This window comes from Psammomys obesus, unplaced genomic scaffold (genome assembly GCF_907164565.1).
Source record: "Psammomys obesus unplaced genomic scaffold, mPsaObe1.curated_primary_1811, whole genome shotgun sequence".
Taxonomy (NCBI): domain Eukaryota; kingdom Metazoa; phylum Chordata; class Mammalia; order Rodentia; family Muridae; genus Psammomys; species Psammomys obesus.
The window spans coordinates 5,565,703-5,586,343 of NW_026589447.1; the positions used below are offsets into that span (position 1 = coordinate 5,565,703).

General features: G+C 38.2%; 1 protein-coding gene across 1 annotated transcript in view; it reads left to right on the plus strand.

Moving 5' to 3' along the window:
* Vsig4 (V-set and immunoglobulin domain containing 4) overlaps positions 1-17,633 on the plus strand; it is a 37,698-nt gene extending 20,065 nt beyond the window's left edge. Inside the window, 3 exon segments of the mRNA XM_055605074.1 lie at positions 11,344-11,448; positions 12,704-12,773; positions 17,456-17,633. Coding sequence (XP_055461049.1) covers positions 11,344-11,448; positions 12,704-12,773; positions 17,456-17,633 — 353 coding nt within the window.
* Positions 17,634-20,641: the final 3,008 nt, after the last annotated feature.

A 20,641-nucleotide genomic window follows, 5' to 3' on the forward strand; every position in this document is an offset into this window, starting at 1 on the left:
GTAATCCACTTAAAAAATGGGGAACAGAGCTAAACAGAGAATTCTCTGCAGAGGAATATCGAATGGCAGAGAAGCACTTAAAGAAATGCTCAACCTCATTAGCCATTAGGGAAATGCAAATCAAAACAACCCTGAGATTTCACCTTACACCCATCAGAATGGCCAAAATGAAAAACTCAAGTGACAACACATGCTGGAGAGGTTGTGGAGAAAGGGGAACCCTTCTCCACTGCTGGTGGGAATGTAAACTGGTACAACCACTCTGGAAATCTGGCGCTTTCTCAGACAACTAGGAATAGCGCTTCCTCAAGATCCAGCCATACCACTCCTAGGCATATACCCAAAAGAGGCGCACGTACACAAAAAGGACATTTGCTCAACCATGTTTGTAGCAGCTTTATTTGTAATAGCCAGAAGCTGGAAACAGCCCAAATGCCCCTCAACTGAAGAATGGATGCAGAAACCGTGGTACATCTATACAATGGAGTATTACTCAGCAATGAAAAAAAAGGAAATCATGAAATTTGCAGGTAAATGGTGGGACCTGGAAAGGATCATCCTGTGTGAGTTGTCCCAGAAGCAAAAAGACACACATGGTATATACTCACTCATATAAACATACAATATAAATTAACCCACTAAAATCTGTACATCTAAACAAACTAAGCAAAAGAGAGGACCCTAGCTAAAATGTTCAATCCCCATCCTGAAAGGCAAAGAGGATGGACATAAGAAGAAAAAGAAAATAGGAAACAACCTAGGAACCTGCTACAGAGGGCCTCTGAAAGGCAGAAGAAAACAGGAAACAACCTTGAAACCTGCCACAGAGGGCCTCTGAAAGCTTCTGCAGTATAGACTGTCAAAGCAGATGCTGAGCCTGATGGCCAACTGATGGGCAGAGTGAATGGAATTCTATGTGAGAAGTGGGAAATAGTAAGAGCTGGAGGGGACTGGAACTCCACAAGGAGAGCAACAGAACAAGATAATTTGAACACAGGGAACTTCCCAGAAAATCATACTCCAACCAAGGACTATTCGTGGAGATGACCTGGAACCCCTGCACAGGTGTAGCCCATGGCAGTTCAGTGTCCAAGTGGGTTCCATAGTAATGGGAAGAGGGACTGCCTCTGACATAATCTGATTGGCCTGCTCGTTGATCACTTCCCCCTGAGGGGGGAGCAGCCTTATCAGGCCACAGTAGAGGACAATGCAGCCACTTTTGATGAGAACTGATAGACTAAGATCAGAAAGAAGAGGAGAACGTCCCCTATCAGTGGACTTGGGGAGTGACATGCATGCAGAAAGCGGAGGGAGGGTGGGATCGGGAGGGGAGGAGGATGGGGCTTATGGGGGGATACAAAATGAATAAAGTGTAATTAATAAAAATTTTTAAAAAATGGGGAACAGAGCTAAACAGAGAATTCTCGACAGAGGAATATCGAATGGCAGAGAAACACTTAAAGAAATGCTCAACCTCATTAGCCATCAAGGAAATGCAAATCAAAACGACCCTGAGATATCACCTTACACCCATCAGAATGGCCAAGATGAAAAACTCAAGGGACAACACATGCTGGAGAGGTTGTGGAGAAAGGGGAACCCTCCTCCACTGCTGGTGGGAATGTAAACTGATACAACCACTCTGGAAATCTATTTGGCGCTTTCTAGGACAATTAGGAATAGTGCTTCCTCAAGACCCAGGTATACCACTGCTAGGTATATACCCAAAGTTTGCTCAAGTACACAAAAGGGATATTTGCTCAACCATGTTTATAGCAGCTTTATTTGTAATAGCCAGAACCTGGAAACAGCCCAGATGTCCATCAATGGAGGAATGGGTACAGAAATTATGGTATTTTTACACAATGGAATACTACTCAACAATCAAAAAGGAGGAAATCATGAAATTTGCAGGCAAATGGTGGGACCTAGAAAAGATCATCCTGAGTGAAATATCCCAGAAGGAGAAAGACAAACACGGTATATACTCACTTATATAGACCTATAAGATATGATAAACATAATGAAATCTACACACCTAAAAAAGATAATCAAGAGAGCGGACATGGGGTAAGATTATCAATCCTCGTTTAGAAAGACAGATGGGATGCGCATTGAACATATGACAGGAGTCTACTGAGCGCATTTGAAAGACTCTAACTAGCAGTGTTTTCAAAGCAAAGACTCATGACCAAACCTTTGGCAGAGTACAGGGAATCATAAGAAAGAAGGGGAGTTAGTCTGTTGAGGAAAGGATAGGAGCTCCACAAGGACCAAATATATCTGGGCACAGGGTCTTTTCTGAGACTGACATGAAACCAAGGACCATGTATGTATATAACCTAGAACCTCTGTTCAGATGTAGCCTGTGGTAACTCAGTAACCAATTGGTTTCCCATAGTGAGGGGAACAAGGACTATTTCTAACAGGAACTCAATGACTGGCTCTTTGGCCTCCCCACCCCCCAAGGGAGGAGCAGTCCTGTTAGGCCACAGAGGAGAGCTTTGCAGCCAGTCCTGAAGATACCTGATAAAACAGGATCAGATGAATGGGGAGGAGGTCCCCCTATCAGTGGACTTGGCAAGGGGCACGGTGGAGATGAGGGAGGGAGGGAGGGACTGGGAGGGAATGAGGTACGGCTGGGGTACATAGTTAATAAAATGTAACTGATAAGAAAAAAATAAAATTAAAAAAAATAAATCAGTTATTATTATTATAAGCCAAGATCTAGGTAACAAAGAAGATGAAGGAATTAAAGGTTGTAGAGAACCCATAGGTTGAATGACTCTATTCACTGCTCTTAAATCCATTATCATCCTCCATTTTCCTGATTTCTCTTTTACAACAAACACAGGGAAATTCCATGGGCTGTTAAAGTCCTCTATATGTTGAGCCTTCAGCTGCTCTTGTACCAGTTGCTCAAGTGCCTATAATTCTCTTTTATTATGGGCCACTGCTCTTGCCACACAAATCTGTTTGATAACCACTTTATGGGCAAGGCTGTTGATATTTCAGCAGCGACCCCTCTTATAAATTTGGAAACTCAGTCCTTGTGATGTCCTGTGCTTGGACAGTGGGCACAGCTTGTGATGATTCTTGCTTGTACATATCAATACCTTCCCCAGTATTGACTACCATTTTACCCCTAATTTCATCATTTGCTGTCTCTGTGATTGAAAGAATGTATTAATTTGAGTACCCCATTGCTGTAAAAGACCCCTTCTCCATAAATTTATGGGTAGGTCAACCACATAGGGTTTCAACTTCCCTGTTTGCCTTTCTGTCTCATTTTAAATAATTTTGTCTTATTTTAATAATTTGTCTTATTTTATATAATTTACCAATTCCTATAAACTGTGTGTAAACCTTCTGAAGTGGCCATTTTTAATTCCAAGACTTTTGGGAAAGGATACTGACATCAGCTCCTGTATCTACCAAACCATGTATTTCAACACCATTCATTTGTACCATTAATTGGGGTCTCTGATCATTAACCATTGTTTGACAGAACACACGTTTTCTAGTACTCCCAGGTGCTCCTGTTTTTTTGTTTGTTTGTTTGTTTGTTTTTACCAGAGCAGCTTTACCCTTGATGTGGAGAAACAATAACAGGTAAGCAAGTCTATCCCCTGGATTAATTTTCATCTTCTTTTTTACATATGCCATGATTTTAATTTATTCCTTGCAATCCCCATCTACAATACCTGGATGCACAATAAATCCTTGAGAAGTTAATCCACTTCTTCCCAAGATCATCCATACTGTCCCTGAAGGCAAAGGACCATAAATACCTGTGGTTAATTTATAAAATTCAACTCTTGGGGAAAGGGTAAAAGGTTTATCTGTAGCCAGACTCAAAGCTGTGCTACCTTCAGTAGCATGTATCAAATCTGAGATTCTTAGTTTTACTTTTCCTGCCTGCCCATTACCTCCTAGCTGTCCAACATAGGACTGCTTGTATTGTTTATTAAGGGACCTTGAGCTGATAGGCCCTTCGCTTTGTTTCCCTGAAGGCAAGGAGTTACTTTGTATGTCTCTCTTGAAACAGTGATCGCTAGACCAGTGCTTTCGCTTGTCACAGCAGCCACAAAATCTTGAGAGCTATTGTATTCATTACAGGTAGAATCTGCTTGTTCCCATCTACCAGTGAATGTACCATAATTCCTCAGTGTTAACACACCTCCTATTTTGAGCTGCAAAGCGTTTAACCTTAGAGTTTTGTGTTTGTTTGTTTGTTTGTTTGTTTTTGTAAATGGCCAAATTCACCACAGTTAAAGCATCAAACATTTTGATTTCTGAGACTTCTAGCTATAGCTTGTCCTATGATATTGGCATGATGCTCCTGAGGGCCAATATCATTTGTCTGTTGAGGTTGCTTGTGCTTTTAATAGTCTAAATGTTCTCTTACATTCAGTATTTGCATTCACATATACCAAGACAGGTACCAATGCTTGTCTGGTCTCAGGGTTTGATATGGCTCTATTTACAGCTGAACCCAATCTCTGTAGGAATTCAGTGAAGGCTTCTGCATCTCCTTGAACTACCTTAGTAAAAAGAGCCTCCTCAACCATATTCCATGTTCTTAATGCTGTATCACGACATTGTTCAATTACATCATCAGGTTGGCTTTGTTCCCAGAAATCAGCCTAACACCCTTCACCAAACAATTGATCTTTAACATTTATTTCCCCTGCTATATTTCATTGTTTTATTTTTGTGGCTTCATTGCCTTACCACAATAACCACTGTAACTGCTTACCAGATTCTAACACAGCTGACAACAATTCCTTCCAGTCTTGGGGTATAAATCTGTTTGGGGTGTCCCAGTTACTTAACAAAACATGAATGCATTCCATACTTTACAATAGACTCTTTATAATGCTTTAAATCTAGCATTTCTATTACATGTCATGTCCTATTATCATAAGCCTCACCACCATTAGAAGGCATATGTTGCACAAAGACTGGGAAAGCTGATGGTGCTTGCGTAGCCCCAAAGGACTCCTAAGGCGGTGCACTTGGCTAGAGAGTAACACGTTTTCTGTGTACTACCTACTTTTCTTCCCAGCCTCTTGACTCACACAGGTCCTCTGGGCACCTGGGGGCAAAAGTTCATGGAGCAGGGCGGGGTGGCAATCTGCCTTCCAGTCTAGTTTGCTTTCCTCTTTCATCCTGTGGAAAATTTCCACTCTCAGACAGCAGGCCTGAACCCTTTTGTTCTCCTTCCACTGGCACTTTTTGCTTTCCAAGCATTTCAACCTCTGATTGCAAACGCTCTAGATGCATAGCCAATTTTACAATTTTTTTCTAATACAAGAGAATTAAGTGAACCATCTGAGTTTTCAGCTTTCTTCCTAACTTTTCTCAAATTAGAATGTATAAAGACTACAAAGCAAAAGCAGAAAACCCCTCTTGGAACAAGACAGGAAACCACCCAGCGGCAGTAGCCAATATTTTGCCAACCTCCTTAAACAATGTTGCAAACCCATCAAAACCGGAGGATTCCTCTACTATATTAGAAGCAAAGTCACCCATTATGCCTAGCCACGTTAGGGTACCACCTGTAGGCGCTAGTTTTTCAAACATTAATTTATTTAATTTTTTAACGCTTATACCTCTCTTCCAACCCCCAACCCCAGGTAGGGGAAAAAAGAAGATTCTAAGGGAAATGGGATGTAACCCTCTTTTCTTCTTCCTGCTGGGTAGGGTTGTAGGATTCTTTTGGGGGACAATACCATTATCTGTTGTCAGGAAATCCAGAAGTTCAGGTCACCAATAAAACAGCAAGCCAGCAAACTAGCAAATACAACAAGCAGTGCTTCTCCACTTTCTCCAAGTTGCCACACTGTTTTCCTCTGGGCTATCATATTTATACCCTCAAAAGTCCCTCAGAAATTAACTAATTCTAGCTGGCAAATACCACGCTATGAACAAGACAATTAAAGGTGTGGATAAAACTAAAATCCCCCACTTGGGATTATAACAAAAACATATTTACATATCATTAACCAAAATATCCATAACAGTAATGTGTAACTCTGTACCATTTTATGATGGAAGTATGTAATATGTTTCTTGATTTTACAGGGGGCGACAGTTCAGAAATTTACTTGACCCTCAAAAAGACATTGGACTTTTAAATGGTTTGGAGACTGTCACAGATTGTGAAAATTTTAAAAGTTTGACTAAGTGAATTTTATATCAAGACGTGCCATAAACATAGCAGGATCAGAGAGTGAAATGTAATGGCTTAAATGTCAATGTTCCCCATAGGTTCATTATTTGAGGTTTTGGTTTCCAGTTGATGGCACTGTTTAGAGAAATCGTGTGGTCTTTCAAGGAGGAAGTAGATGACTAGGGGTGCCCTTTCAGAGCTTTTAGTCTCATCCTAGTTTTGGATTTTTTTCTTTGTTTTGTGTGTGATGTTGAAGGATGTGATCTCTCAGCTTCCTGCTCCTGTTGCCATGTCCATAATTGTTACTGTGCTTCCTGCAATAACAGTCTCTTATCCATCTGGATCCATAAGCCAAATTAACCTCTCCTTGTTCTGAGAGTTGCCATCAATCACGGTGTTTCTCACAACAGAAAAGTAACTATTACAATAAGTCATTTGTGTCTAGAAACTAATCTATTTCTTAAAGTTTTCCAAGTTATTTATATACATTTTTAAATTATCCTCTAACTATTCTCCTGATTTCATCGAAGTCTGTTTTAACAACTCCGTTTTCATCTTTAATTTAATTAATTTGAGGCTTCTTTCTGTTGCTTTTGGTTTGCTTGGCCTGAGAATTTGTTAATCTATTTTTAAAAACCAACTCTTTTGTTTATACTGTATAATGTTCCTTCAGTCTTTGTTCCATTTATTTTAGTCCCTAGTCTTTATTATTTCTTGTTACATGCTGAGTTTGAGATTGACCTCTTGTTTCCTAAGAGACTTGAGGTGTGTGTTCGTTACTTTTCTATTGATATCATGAAACATCATGACCAAGGTAACTTACAGAAGGAGGGGTTTAGTTTGAGGTTACAGTTTTAAAGGGTTAGAATCCATGATGGTGAAGTGGAACTGGTAGCAGATAGCCAGAAATTTAGAACACATCAGTCCAACCACAAACAAGGAGCCAAGATAATAAACCTCCATGACTTTTGCAACCTCAAAGCCCACCCCCAGTGACATACTTCCTCCAATAATTCCATCCCTCCTAATAATCTCAAAACAGTAACCAACTGGGAACAAGTATTCTAATTCCCAAGACTCAAGGGGAACACCTCACTCAAGCTACCTAATTCTACTCCCCAGCCTTAATAGTCTGTTTGCCATGTCATATTGCAAAATTCATTTAGTACAACTGCCAAAGTCCCAGTACTCTTGCACAGTCACCACACTATTTAAAAGTCCAAAGTCTCTTTTGAGACTTAATGTAATCTCATAATCATAATGCCCCATAAAATCAAAGAGCAATTATATGTAACATACCATAGCACATAATATATATTACCATTATAAAAGTGAGAAATGAGCATAGTAAGGAAATACTAGACCAAAGAGAGACTGAAACCCAGAATTACAGGCTCCAAAATCCTATAATTTCATAGTTCTATGTCTGATGACAGAGGGCCTTCTTGGCTCCACCTCTCTGATTTTGCTGCCCACAATACCATTTCCTGTCAGGCTGTTTCCATTCCCTGTCTACAGTAGCCTTTCAGGGACACTTGACTTCTCAGGGCCTTCATGGATAGACTTTTCCTGCCATACTTGGCATGATCTTAGAGGCTACCTGAAAGCAGAGAAAGAAATTATGACCCACTAACTCTTGCATCCTTCATTCCTCCAAAGTCAGTACCATGTGGGCAACATAACCAATTTTGATGGTCAGCTTAGCTTGATTATTTGCACAGATACAGAGAAGGCATTTGATAAAGTTCAACAGGAATTCTTAATAAAAGTTTGAAAGAAAGTAGGAATATATGAAACATATTTCAATATAATTAAATGCTACATATGAAAAGTCTGCAGCCAACATTATACTAACTTGAAAAACTTCTCTAAAACATGAAATGGAATAAATGTGTATATTATCTCCAATTTTATTAAATATAGTGTTCATAATAAAGTTTCAGGATACATAATCAGCATATAAAATCGATATTTTTATATATACTAATGATGGACTTTCTGAGAAAGAAATGAGAAAAAAATGTCCCATTTGCACTCCTAAGCATATATGACAACACTCTATGTTCTACCATGGAGATATTTGCACATTCATGTTTACTGCTGCTCACAACAAGAAATATCATCAGCCTAAATCATCACCAACAAATTAATGGGCATTAAGGGAAATATGTTATATATGACAAGTGCAATTTTATTCAACCATAAAGAAAAACATTAAATTTTGGGAAAATGTATTAACTGGAGTAACCTAGGTTCAAAGCCACAAATGTTGATTTTTTTTTCTTTTATGTAGACTCTAACTCCTAATTTTTATGTATGTGTATTTTTATAAGAATAAGTGATAAATAAGCCATGAAACTAGAAACTCACCATCTTGGCTAGACTGGTGAACAAGGCCAGAGGATTTACCTGACTCTGTCCCTGAACACTGTGGGTACATATTCTCATGACTATGTCTGATTTTTATGTGGGTAATGTGGATGTGGACTCTAGTTTTGCTTATACACTAAGTATAAGCTCTCTTCCTAACACCCCCTTCAAAAAAACATGGTTTTAAAGAAGGAGGTGGAGAGGAAATGACAACACACGTGACATGAAACAAACTGCTGGAAGAAGAAGGATACAAGCAGCAAGAAGACAGCAGGTAGTGATGAAGAAAAAAATCAATCAAAACAAAGTATGAAGGATATGTTATTTTGAGTGCTGATTATAACTAGATGAAAGTAAATAAAGGAAGTGCACCGGATATCATTCAAATATGTCACTTAGGTTATGAGGAAACTAAACTCCAGTGACAGTTAATGATTTGACTAAAGTCAACATATTAACTTTTCTGTGAACGATGAAAAGCCTTGCCTGAAATTTTCTACATTAAAGTGACAGAAATACGTTATCTTACACATATCATTATCAAAAGTCTGATGTAATTATTACTGAGCTAAAATCAGGTGCCAATGGTGCTTTATTGCTTCTGGAAGCTTTGTAGAAGGATCTATTCCCTGATCCTTTCTACTGTGTAGGAGCTACCCCATTCCTTGGCTCTTGACCTCTTTCATCTATTTTCAAAATTAGCAATATAATGTGTTCAAATTCTCTCTGACCCTTTTATACCATTTGCGCCATGAGGATGGGGAGACACTAATTTTCTTCTTCTTTTTCTTTTTCTTCTTCACAGACTTAATTCACTTTATTTTTCTTGTATAAAAACCCTTATGTGGTAGCCAAAGCTGGAGCTTGTGTCCTCTGTACAGAGACTGTGTCAACCTTTGATGCCATCTCCAAGACATACAGCTACTTTTTCTTCTTTAAGGCAAGGTGAAAACCTTCTGTTTTGGCCCCATGGAAAGCATGGAAATCTGGCTGTGACCAAAAAAAACATCAACCAATATTTTATTTTGACATCGTATCTCTGGCATTTATGAAAATTTTCTTAAGAATGTGAGATTTCATTTTTCTTTCTAGCTACCTTGGGACCTCAAGACTTACAGCTTGATACTTAGAGTTCCTCATTTGATCTTTTTCCTCAGGGCCAACTTTTGTTTTTTATTTATTTGGCTGCCATTTTTTAATTTAGTAAACTGTTAATTGAAACGTAGTATATAAATAATACTTAAAAACCTAAAAAAATGGGCATAATTCACAACCACATTACATTCTTATAATCCCCACCAAAAGATTTATTTTCCTAGTCCTTATTGCCATGTATTATTTTAAGCTCTTTTGTACTCTTATAAAGGAATAAAATAATGTATTTTTATAATGACTTCTATAAAATGTGTTTGTCAGAGTCAATGGCAGAGGCTGTCTCTGACATGATCTCAGTGGCTAGCTCTTTGATTACCTCCCCCTGGTGAGGAGGGCAGCTGTACCAGGCCACAGGGGAGGACAATGCAGCCAGTCCTGATGAGACCTGATAGGCTAGGGTCAAATAGAAGGTGAGGAGGACCTCCCCTATCAGTGGACTGGGGGAGGAGGAGGGGAGGAGGAAAGGGAGGGAGTGAAGGATTGGGAAGGGACAAGGGAAGGGACTACAGCTGGAATACAAAGCGAATAAATTGTAATAATCAAAAAAAAAAATAAAGAGATAAAAAATGTCACAGAAGACAAAACAGACAAAAGAATATTATATAAACATTCAATATTTTTATTTTTATTCTTGATAATTTTGTACATATTTAAAATGATATATGAGTATATCCACATTTCATTTCCCTCTTCCAACTCCAACAACTCCTTCCCCTTCCTAACGTCAATGTCCTCTTTTTAGATAACCTACTAAATCTGATTAGTGATAGCCAGATGTGCATTAGTTTTGGGCCAGCCACTGGGGTATGGTAAACTCTCTGAGGGAACACTCTGAAAAAAATTAGTATCTCTCATCAAAAAATTATTAATTGTTCAAAACTTTTCAGTAAGGGGTAGGGTCATCTGTGCAGGACTTTTGGATTGATCTTATGTCAGTCTTGAGTAAGTAACCCCAGCTACTATAAATTCATGAATGCAATAATCCTGTCATGTCCAGAAAACAGTATTTCACATCACTCCTCTTCATTGTCTGGCTCTTAATCTTTCTGCTTTCTATTTCATGATTTCCTCTGAGCCTCCCTTCTCCTCCTCCCCCAGCTTTCTATTGTATGTGTGGTGTGTGTGTGTGTGTGTGTGTGTGTGTGTGTGAGAGAGAGAGAGAGAGAGAGAGAGAGAGAGAGAGAGAGAAAGAGATTCCATTTAGGAATGAGCTTTCAGTCTCTTCTCAATACTTTCACCAGTTCATTCATTTCTATGTTAACTGTTGTCCAATACAAAATAAGCTTCTCTGTCCAATACTGAGAAAAGCCTAGGTTATAGGTATAAGCATAAATGTTCAGATAGCAAAATGAATATTTATTTAAAAAATAACAATAGCAAGTTCTACTCTAGGGTCCCTGAGCTTTGCAGCCATTGATTTTGACCAGGATTATAGTACTAGGCATGCTATTCTCTCCTGTGGAACAGCACTCAATTCTAATCAGAAAGCTGTTAGTTATCTTATAATGGTCTTGCTAGTACCATACCAAGGGTAATCTTGCCTAGTATGTTGGTATTGTGACACACAATGTACAGCAGTTGGTAAGACTATTGTGTGACCTCATTTTTAACCAAATACCACTTAGTCTTATTTTGTATTTTAGGAAATAAACTTTCAATCTTTCCCATCATCTTCACCATCTCTCTTTGCTGCGTTGTGGTTGTCACCATAACTTATATCATGTTCTACCATAGGATGTTCCAACAAGGTGAATGATTAATAAGGATGTTTGGCTTTTCCTTTATTCATTCTTTCCAACAGTATGTATCTACATTCTGTGTGAGGGTCTGTCTCTAACATTCCAATGAGCTTGATAGTATAGTGACAGAGATAAAAAGAGACAGATGTTCATTGTCCCTGCAAACAATGATGTAAGACTTATGGAACAGAATATAAAAATCCAGGTAACCAGCCAATTACAACTATCATTGTAATAAATCATAGTATAAAAATACAAGAGAAGCTATACACAAGTTGCTTACAATTTATGTGTGGATGCCCAGGTTAAAGCATAGAAGTTATCAGTAATATACATAGCAGAAAGAGTAATTTTTCAAAATGTCAAGAAGAAAATATTGAACAAAAACTGAAGTGAAGAAGTTGGACCTGGGATAATCAAAAAAGCCTTTCAGAAGGTATAAGTGGAACTAGGTCATACTGAATGAAAACAGTATGTGAAGAGACAATATTCTAGGAAAATGAAACCACACACGCAAAAGTACAAAGGCCTAAACTGCAAATGAGTGTAGATCAACCCCCCTCCAATTCACATAGTTGAGTGATAATGAAATACAGGGGAGAATGAAGCTTTCATTCTAATCGAAGCAGGTTTTTAATTCCAGCCTAAAGAATTTCTTCACTGGGCCTTGCAATGGTACTAAGATTAGCCTAATTGTTTTGATCATGGAAATGGTCTGATGAAGACACTATTGCCAGATGTGTTAAAGGAATATGGAAAACATAGGACTGAGGGAGACTGGAATGTTTGTTTCTAAGAAAAACTTAGCTGTAATTCACTACCCACTGCACTAGTCGTTTTGCATAGAATTACCTCGCCTATTTTTCTATAGTATCTTCCACTCACAAATATATTTTCTGCAGTGGATCTCTTTAACAAATAAAAGGGAGCCTTATCTACCACTTTCCCCAGGGTCTCCTATATAAATTGTGGTATTGGTCAGTTACCATCATATTTATCAGGATAAACTTAGGAATGGAAATACCTAAAACAGTTGCAAATACCTGCTCCATTTGAAGGAAAACATTCACCATAGTCTTATTGAAGCTAGACAATTACGACATATTATTTGCCTCTTAAAATATCCCCAAAACATCTCACAACTCCTAGTAACTCAAGGGAATTAGAAGTCACTATGTATCATTGTTTCTAAGACTCTCCATTATATGGCTCTATCCTTGTTTTTCCCCTTCCACCATTCTCTTTTACTTATTCTCATTTCTAGTCACTGAATTCACACAAGCAATTAAGCCTTACACAACATGCCTTTGTGTTTTAGTTTTTCACCCTTCTTAGTATGAATTCCCAGAATTCCTGCTTTCTGCTTCTCTTTAAGAAAGACGGTTTCAAAAAAAAATTGTTTTTCTGTAGTTACTGAAAATAGTTTGTATTCCAGATACTAAGCATATAAACATTAAAAACAAACAAACAAACAAAACACAGGCTGATGTGCAGAAGATCCCAGTCAGTGGGGGAGAAAAAACATGGAAATGTAGGTTTCTACAAGACAAATATCCCATAGTTTGCATTGTTAGCTTTCTTGTAATTTAGTTCATGAATTTCCAGTTGTTACTCTGAAAGATTATAAGCACCTAGAGGTCAGACTGTACTATCAAGAAATGTTCATTTTTGTCCAGGCTAATCCTATGGAATAGAGGACAGTTCTCCATACACACTAGGGGTCAAAGATTATCTAGTTAGGGTCCTTTGAGTTTTAAGATGATTAAGTAGTTATATTTTAGTAATTCAATGAAATACCAGTGTTTCTATATATGATATATATGTTACAACTGAGCCCTTTCTTGAATAATAAATAGGTGGACATCAGTTCATTTGAAAATGGATTGGGCTATGGTCCCTGACATGGAACCAAATTCAATGTATTTTTTTCTGGGCAGTGGCTGTGCAATCAAGTTTCTGAGAATTTTTGATGAGAATCTTGTGTGAAAAGTAGGTCTTTTCTCCCTTTACCCAGGCAAAGCAACATCTTCAGTCTGATATTCTAAGTCAGAAATGCCAAAGAAGATGGGAATTAAGTATGTGATCCTTCTACCTCTCTGATAAATCTGTATCACTGTATTTCAACTCATGACAAAATCTCTAGATATTAGAAAGATGATACTTTAAATTCTCTTCTGTTTCCTTCTCCTTCTTTGAACTGCTACTCAGGTTTCATGATTAGCTCTTATGCACTTTACATATACATTTCTAACCTGATTTTTCCTTGTTTTCTAGAGCATGTCTATGAGGTGAGCAGGAAAGACAATGGCTTTTTTTTTCTTTTTTTACAGTATCAGAGCCTTTCTTCATACTTTCATTTTTAAGTTTATTTATTTTTAATTCTTTATTAATTACACTTTATTCACTTTGTATCCCCCCTGTGGTTCCCTCCATCCTCCCGTCCCAATCCCTCCCTTCCTCCACCCTCTGCATGCATGCCCCTCTCCAAGTCCACTGAAAAGGGAGGTCTTCTTTTCCTTCCTTCTGATCCTAGTCGATTAGGTCTCATCAGGAGTGGCTACATTGTCTTCTTCTGTGGCCTGGTAAGGCTGCTTCCCCCTCAGGGGGAGGTAATTAAAAAGCAGGCCAATCAGTTCATGTCAGAGGCAGTCCCTGTTCCTATTACAATGGAACCCAATTGGATACTGAACTGCCATGGGCTACATCTGTGCAGGGGTTCTAGGTTATCTCCATGCATAGTCCTTGATTGGAGTATCAGTCTCAGGAAAGACCCCTGTGCTCAGATTTTTTGGTTCTGTTGCTCTCCTTGTGGAGTTCCTGTCCCCTTATTTATTAAAATTTATTGACTTTGTATCCCATCTGTAGTCCCCTCCCAGCACCATCCTCTCTCCCTTTTCTTGCCCCATGGCCTTCTTCCATTCCAATGATAGGGGAGGTCCTCTTCCTCTTCCGTCTGAACCTAGCCTATCAGGACTGGTTGCATTGTCTTCTTCTGTGGCCTGGTAAGGCTGCTCCCTCAGTGGGAGGTGATCAAAGAGCCAGACACTAAGTTGATATCAGAGACAGTCCCTGTTCCCCTTACTAGTGAACCCACTTGGAGATATATTCATGCATGGTCCTTTGTTGGAGTATCAGTCTCAGAAAAGACTCCTGGCCCAAGATTTTTTGGTTCTGTTCCTCTCCTTGTAGAGTTCCTGTCCCTTCCAGGTCTTCCTGTCTCCCCGTTCTTTCACAAGTTTCCCTGCATTCTGCCCAGTTTGGCGATAAGTCTCAGCATCTGCTTCAATATGCCACTGAGTAGAGTCGTTCAGAGGCCCTCTGTGGTAAGTTCCTGACCTGTTCCCTGTTCATTCCCTCTTTCAATGTCTATGCTGTTTGCCTTTTCTGAATGAGGAATGAGCATCTTCCCCAAGATCTTCCTTCTTGCTTAGCTTCTTTAGATGCACAGATTTTAGTATATTTTTCTGTATTATATGTCTAATATCTACTTACAAGTGAGTATATACCATGTGTGTCTTTCTGCTTCTGAGTTACCTCACTCAGTTCCATCCATATACCTGCAAATTTCACAATTTTCTTGTTTTTAATTGCTGAGTAGTATTCCATTGTGTAAATATACCACAATTTCTGAATCCATCCCTCCATTGAGGGTCATCTGGGTTGTTTCCACATTCTGGCTATTACAAATAAAGCTTCTACAAACATGTATGAGCAAATGTCTTTGTTGTATACTTGAGCATATTTTCGATATATGTGTAGGAGTAGTATAGTTGGATCTTGAAGTAGCACTATTCCTAATTTTCTGAGAAAACACTAGATTGATTTCAAAAGTGGCTGTAAAAGCTTACATTTCCACCAGCAATGGAGGAGGGCTCTCCTTTCTCTACATCCTCTACAACATGTGTTGTCACATGCGTTTTTGATCTTAGCCATTCTGATGTGTATAAGGTAAAAAATCGGGTTCATTTTGATTTGCATTTCCCTGATGACTAAGGACTTTGAAATTCTTTAAGTGCTGTTCTGCCGTTCGATATTCATCTATTGAGAATTCTGTTTAGTTCTTCACCCCATGTTTTAATTGGATGACTTGGTTTGCTGATTTTTAACTTCTTGAGTTCTTTACATATTCTGGATATTAGTTGTCTGTCAGATATATGGTTGGTGAAGATCCTTTCCCAGAGTGTAGGCTTTTGTTTTGTTCTGATGACAGTGTCATTTGTGTTACAGAAGTTTTTCAGTTTCATGAGGTCCCAATTACTGTTTGTTGATCACAGAGCCTGTGTTGTTGGTGTTCTGTTCAGGAAGTTGTCTCCTGTGCCAATGATCTCAAGGCTCTTCCTCACTTTTTCTTCTAACAGATTTAGTGTGTCTGGTTTTAGGTTGAGGTCTTTAATCCACTTGGACTTTAACTTTGTGCAGGGTGATAAGTATGAATCTATTTGCATTTTTCTACATGTTGAAAATGCTAAAAAATATTTAACAAAATCCAATACCTGTTCAAGTTTAAAGTCTTGGAGACATCAGGGATACAAGGCACATACATAAACATAGTAAAGACAACATACAGCAAATCTATAGCCAACATCAAACTAAACTGAGAGAAACTTAAATCAATCCAACTGAAATCAGGGACAAGGCAAGGCTGACCTCTTCGTCATAGTACATGAAATCCTAGCTAGAGCAATAAGACAGCTAAAGGAGATCAAGGGAATACAAATTGGAAAGGAAAACGTCAAAGTATCACTCTTCACAGATGATATCATACTATACATGTGTAACCCCAAAAATTCTACTACAGAACTTCTTCAACCAATAAACACCTTCAGCAAAGTGACTGAACAAAAAATTAACTCAACTAGCCCTCCTGCATTCAAAAAACAAAAGGGCTAAGAAGGAAATTAGGGAAACAACACCTTTTACAATAGTCACAAATAACATAAAGTACCTTGGTGTGACTCTAACCAAGCAAGTGAAAGGCCTGTTTGAAAAAACAAAACAAAAAACCTTTAAGTCTCTGAAGAAAGAAATTGAATAAGATATCAGAAGATGGAAATATCCCCTATGCTCGTGAATTGGTAGGAGTAACATAGTGAAAATGACCATCCTGCCAAAAGTAATCTATAGGTTCAATGTAATTCCCATCAAATTACCAACAGAATTCTTTAAAGACCTTGAAAGAACAATCCTCAATTTCATATGGAAAAGCAAAAAAAAAAAAAAAAAAAAAAAAAAAAAAAAAAAAAAAAAAAAAAAACAAAAACAAAAACAAAAACAGAATTGCTAAAACTGTCTTATATAATAACATATCATTTGGAAGTATCTCCATCCCTGATCTCAAGTTGTAGTACAAAGCAACGGTAACAAAAATTTCACAGTACTGGTATAGAAACAGACTCATGGATCAATGGAATTGAATAGAAGACCCAGACATAAACCCACACACCTAGCGATACTTGATTTTTGACAAAGAAGCCAAAATCATACAATTGAAAAAAAAAAATAACATGTTCAACAAATGGTGCTAGTCTAACTGGATGTCTACATGCAGAATAATGCAGATAGATCTGGTTTTTTTTGTTTAGTTTTGTTTTTTTATTTTGGAGACAAGCTTTCTCTGTGCAGCCTTGGCTGTCCTGGACTCACTGTGTAGACCAGGCTGTCCTTGAACTCACAGAGATCCACCTGCCTCTGCCTCCCAAGTGCTGGGATTACAGGCATGTGCCACTGTGTCAAACTTTTTTCTAAATTATTAACCATTCCTTGCCCTCAATTCTTTTGTCATTGGCAGAAAACATGGAAACTAACCCCCAACAGAATTTTTCAGGGTCAGAAAATATTTTACCCTCTAAGATAAATGTCCTAGAATTGTCTCCTACATCAATGAATGCACAAGATGATTTAAGTATTACCAACAAGATCCTGAGATTCAGTGAATAAGAACTTAGGAGGCAGGATACTAGAAATACCAGCATCTAAGCCCCGAGATGTTTCTCATGAGTAATTTGATCTTGGTCAGTAGGGTGTGTGCCAGGGAAATGAGCAACTCTGAAGAAACAAGGGTGACTACTATAGCGAGTGGGTACTTTCATGAATCAGATTCTCAAGCTCTGATCAATGACTATTCTAGTAAGCCCTGCCTGGGTCAGGAATACCAAATAACTACCAGATCAACAATGACTATTCCTGCTGGCTGAACACAGCTCCCAGAAACTAAGAAGTTCTTGCTACTGAAGACAATAATATCTGCTAAAAGTGAGTGCCTAATGACATAATTACCTATGACTTATTCACTTTTTGGCTTCAATACAGCTTTCTTCCCTGTTTCCTTTCTTCCTAGACAACTTAAATTATGTATTCTGTCAAGCTGGGGCCATTGAGAAATCCTGGCTTTGGCTAAGAATTTACTTAATTTACTTACTTAAGAAATCTAACTTCTGGGTTTGATCCCGGATGCTTCTATACTCCTTCCTGGGGCCTCTATAACTCTTCTTCAAACACCAGATAAATTCCCACAGCACTAGAAGCTCATTGTCATGCTTCTATCCATCACCAAAAAATCAGAAGAGACTCAGTCCTACTAACTCAGGCAAATACCAGTTTCCAGGATTCCTTCCCTTTCTCTAAGACCAGATGATTTTTAAATGATATTGCTATGTCACAATGCAGAGTACATATCAGTCCCATTATTAGTTCATTGGTCAATTCATTAGCTAGTTAGAACTATTATGTAGTAGATCTCTTATTTAGCAAGGCAAACAGGTTTGCCTTGCTCATGTTAACTGCCTGTGTCTTACAGTGAATAACTGTACATAAAGTTTATGCGAGGTCTGAGGATATGAAAGTTTAAGTTATGAGGATTTAAAAAAGGTGAGGCTCTAGGAAGATGTTTCAAAGTTGTTAAATGGAAGAAAGATTGGGAGGTCTAAGTAGGTGTTTTAAAGTATGTGAATGCAAGTTGCAATGATATAAGGAAATAATTTAAGGTGTATTGAAAATGGAAGATATTTCAGATTTCTCCCCATCCTCTGTGCTATTGTTGTGCTTATGTTGTTAAGAGAGTTCAGAAGTTCAGAGTTATGACATTGATCAATAGAGTTCTGATAAGCTAAGCTGATTGGGCACTGACTGCTTATTATCCAATCACAAGCTTGAGATTTTAATTTCCCTTTGGGTGTCTTGAGATAAACTTAAAGGTGCTTCTAATTATGCTAAAAATATCTCTGTCTAATATGTATATCTCTGACACAAAAGCCATAAATTTACTAGGTCTTAATGGCATGAGTCTACTTCTGCTGTCTTGTAAACACCTGTCACCCGCTTTTTCTAAAGTATGGATCTCAATATAATGGTGATACTAATATACTTATTTTTGTAAACTAAAATTCATATGAGTTTCAAGAAATTAATAAAAGTCAGAAGACCTGAATCTGCCATAGCTCAAATGGACCCCAGATGAGTTTTTCCCTTGGTCTTGTGATTCCTCACTTTCCCCATTTACTAGATAAATTTTAAGTTCTTTCTCTAGTCTGAATTTGTCTCAACAGATTTTTACCTGGCTGACAGATTCAATTCATGGATCAGCTATTGATTGCAAGCTGAAATCTGGACTTGGTGAAAGTTGAAGTAAATCAGTCCAGCCAATGTGATGGCTCCCAGTTTCTTCAACTAGATCACTAATTAGATGGTACTCCTTTGCCTAGCTTTTGACTAGCCTTTTAGCCTTCCTGGGTCTCCAATATTTCTGCCTCAATATCAGCCTGAAGAAATTACAGAAGAGAGATTCATCGAGCCCCCAAGATGTTGTACACAGTTCGTGAGACCCCAAAAGTCCATTGACCATACCAGGAGTCAGAAATCATCTGCAAAAGCAAAGAGCCTTTATTTCAGGCTTAGGCTCAGATTCCCAGCATGAATTGACACAGCAGTCAGAGGCCAGGAGCCCCTTCACTTGAAAGAAGGTGATTTTTTTAGTTTTTTGTTTGTTTGTTTGTTTGTTTGTTTGTTTGTTTTTAGCAAGGGGAAAGGGCTTCCAGACTTGGCGGTTACATGATTTGGTAAGATTTAGCAAGAGCAGGCATGTTACATAGTGATTGGCTAAAGTCAACTTGGAGTAACTATTTTGGCAACCAAAAGGAAAACATACAATTGTTTTAGTAACCATAAGGACAACAGTCATTTCAACCTGTTTCCTGATTGTCTGGTGTCAGAGTGGGCACACTGTGTGTTCTACAATGTTATGATTTCCTGAAAATACAAACATGTTTTTCAGGTTCTAGGGGTGAGAGCTAGGTCAATTGCAAGATGGAGGTTAGTACCAAAATGGAGTCTGTTGTGCTCAGATTCTTCCTATACCCCTAGGAATATAGCTCATACACTTTTCTTCTCTCTCTCTCTCTCTCTCTCTCTCTCTCTCTCTCTCATTGGCTCTATGTGTGAATGTGTGTCTTTGTGTGTGTGCATACATGTGTGCATGTGTGCATGCAAATGTGTGCATGCATGGGAGAAAGAGACTGTGTGTGTGTGTGTGTGTGTGTGTGTGTGTGTGTGTGTGTGTGTACTTCATGGGAAACTTAACCCAGGGTTAACCAAGTACTCTACCACCAAACTATAGTCTTGTACTCTTTTCACTTTTTATTTTGATGAGATCTTACTGAATTGTCCAGACTTGCCTTTATTTTAGTCTCTAAAGTAGGTAGAGAATGCCACCAGCCTTAGATTCCCATGTAACTGGGATCATTCATCTGTAACACAAAGCTAACCTATACCTTTGCTTTTTGTTATCTGTTTCTTGGTTAGTTTGTCTTTCACCTTCAAACTCATGATACTTCCCGTCTCATATCATGGCTAGCCTTTTCTAGAGCATAATAAATATTTGCTTAAACAGTATTCCACATAACATCCATTTCCCTCTCTAGCTTTCTTTCAGCTCTACTTCATGACTCTACTCAGAGCAACAGGAACTTTGGAAAGAAGCTTCACTTTTTTTCAAAGAACTATGAATGTACATATTACAGTAGTTCCTTTCTTTTTAAAGGATGTATGTAGTATCACTAAAATCTTCAAAATAGTTGCAATATTCATTGGTTATCTTCTCTAACTCCTGAGCTCTAATTATAATGTGAAGAGGGTTAAGAGTAACAGATTCTTTCTTTTTGGGGGAGGGGGAGAATGGGGAAAAGGGAGGAAATGAACTATCTACGTA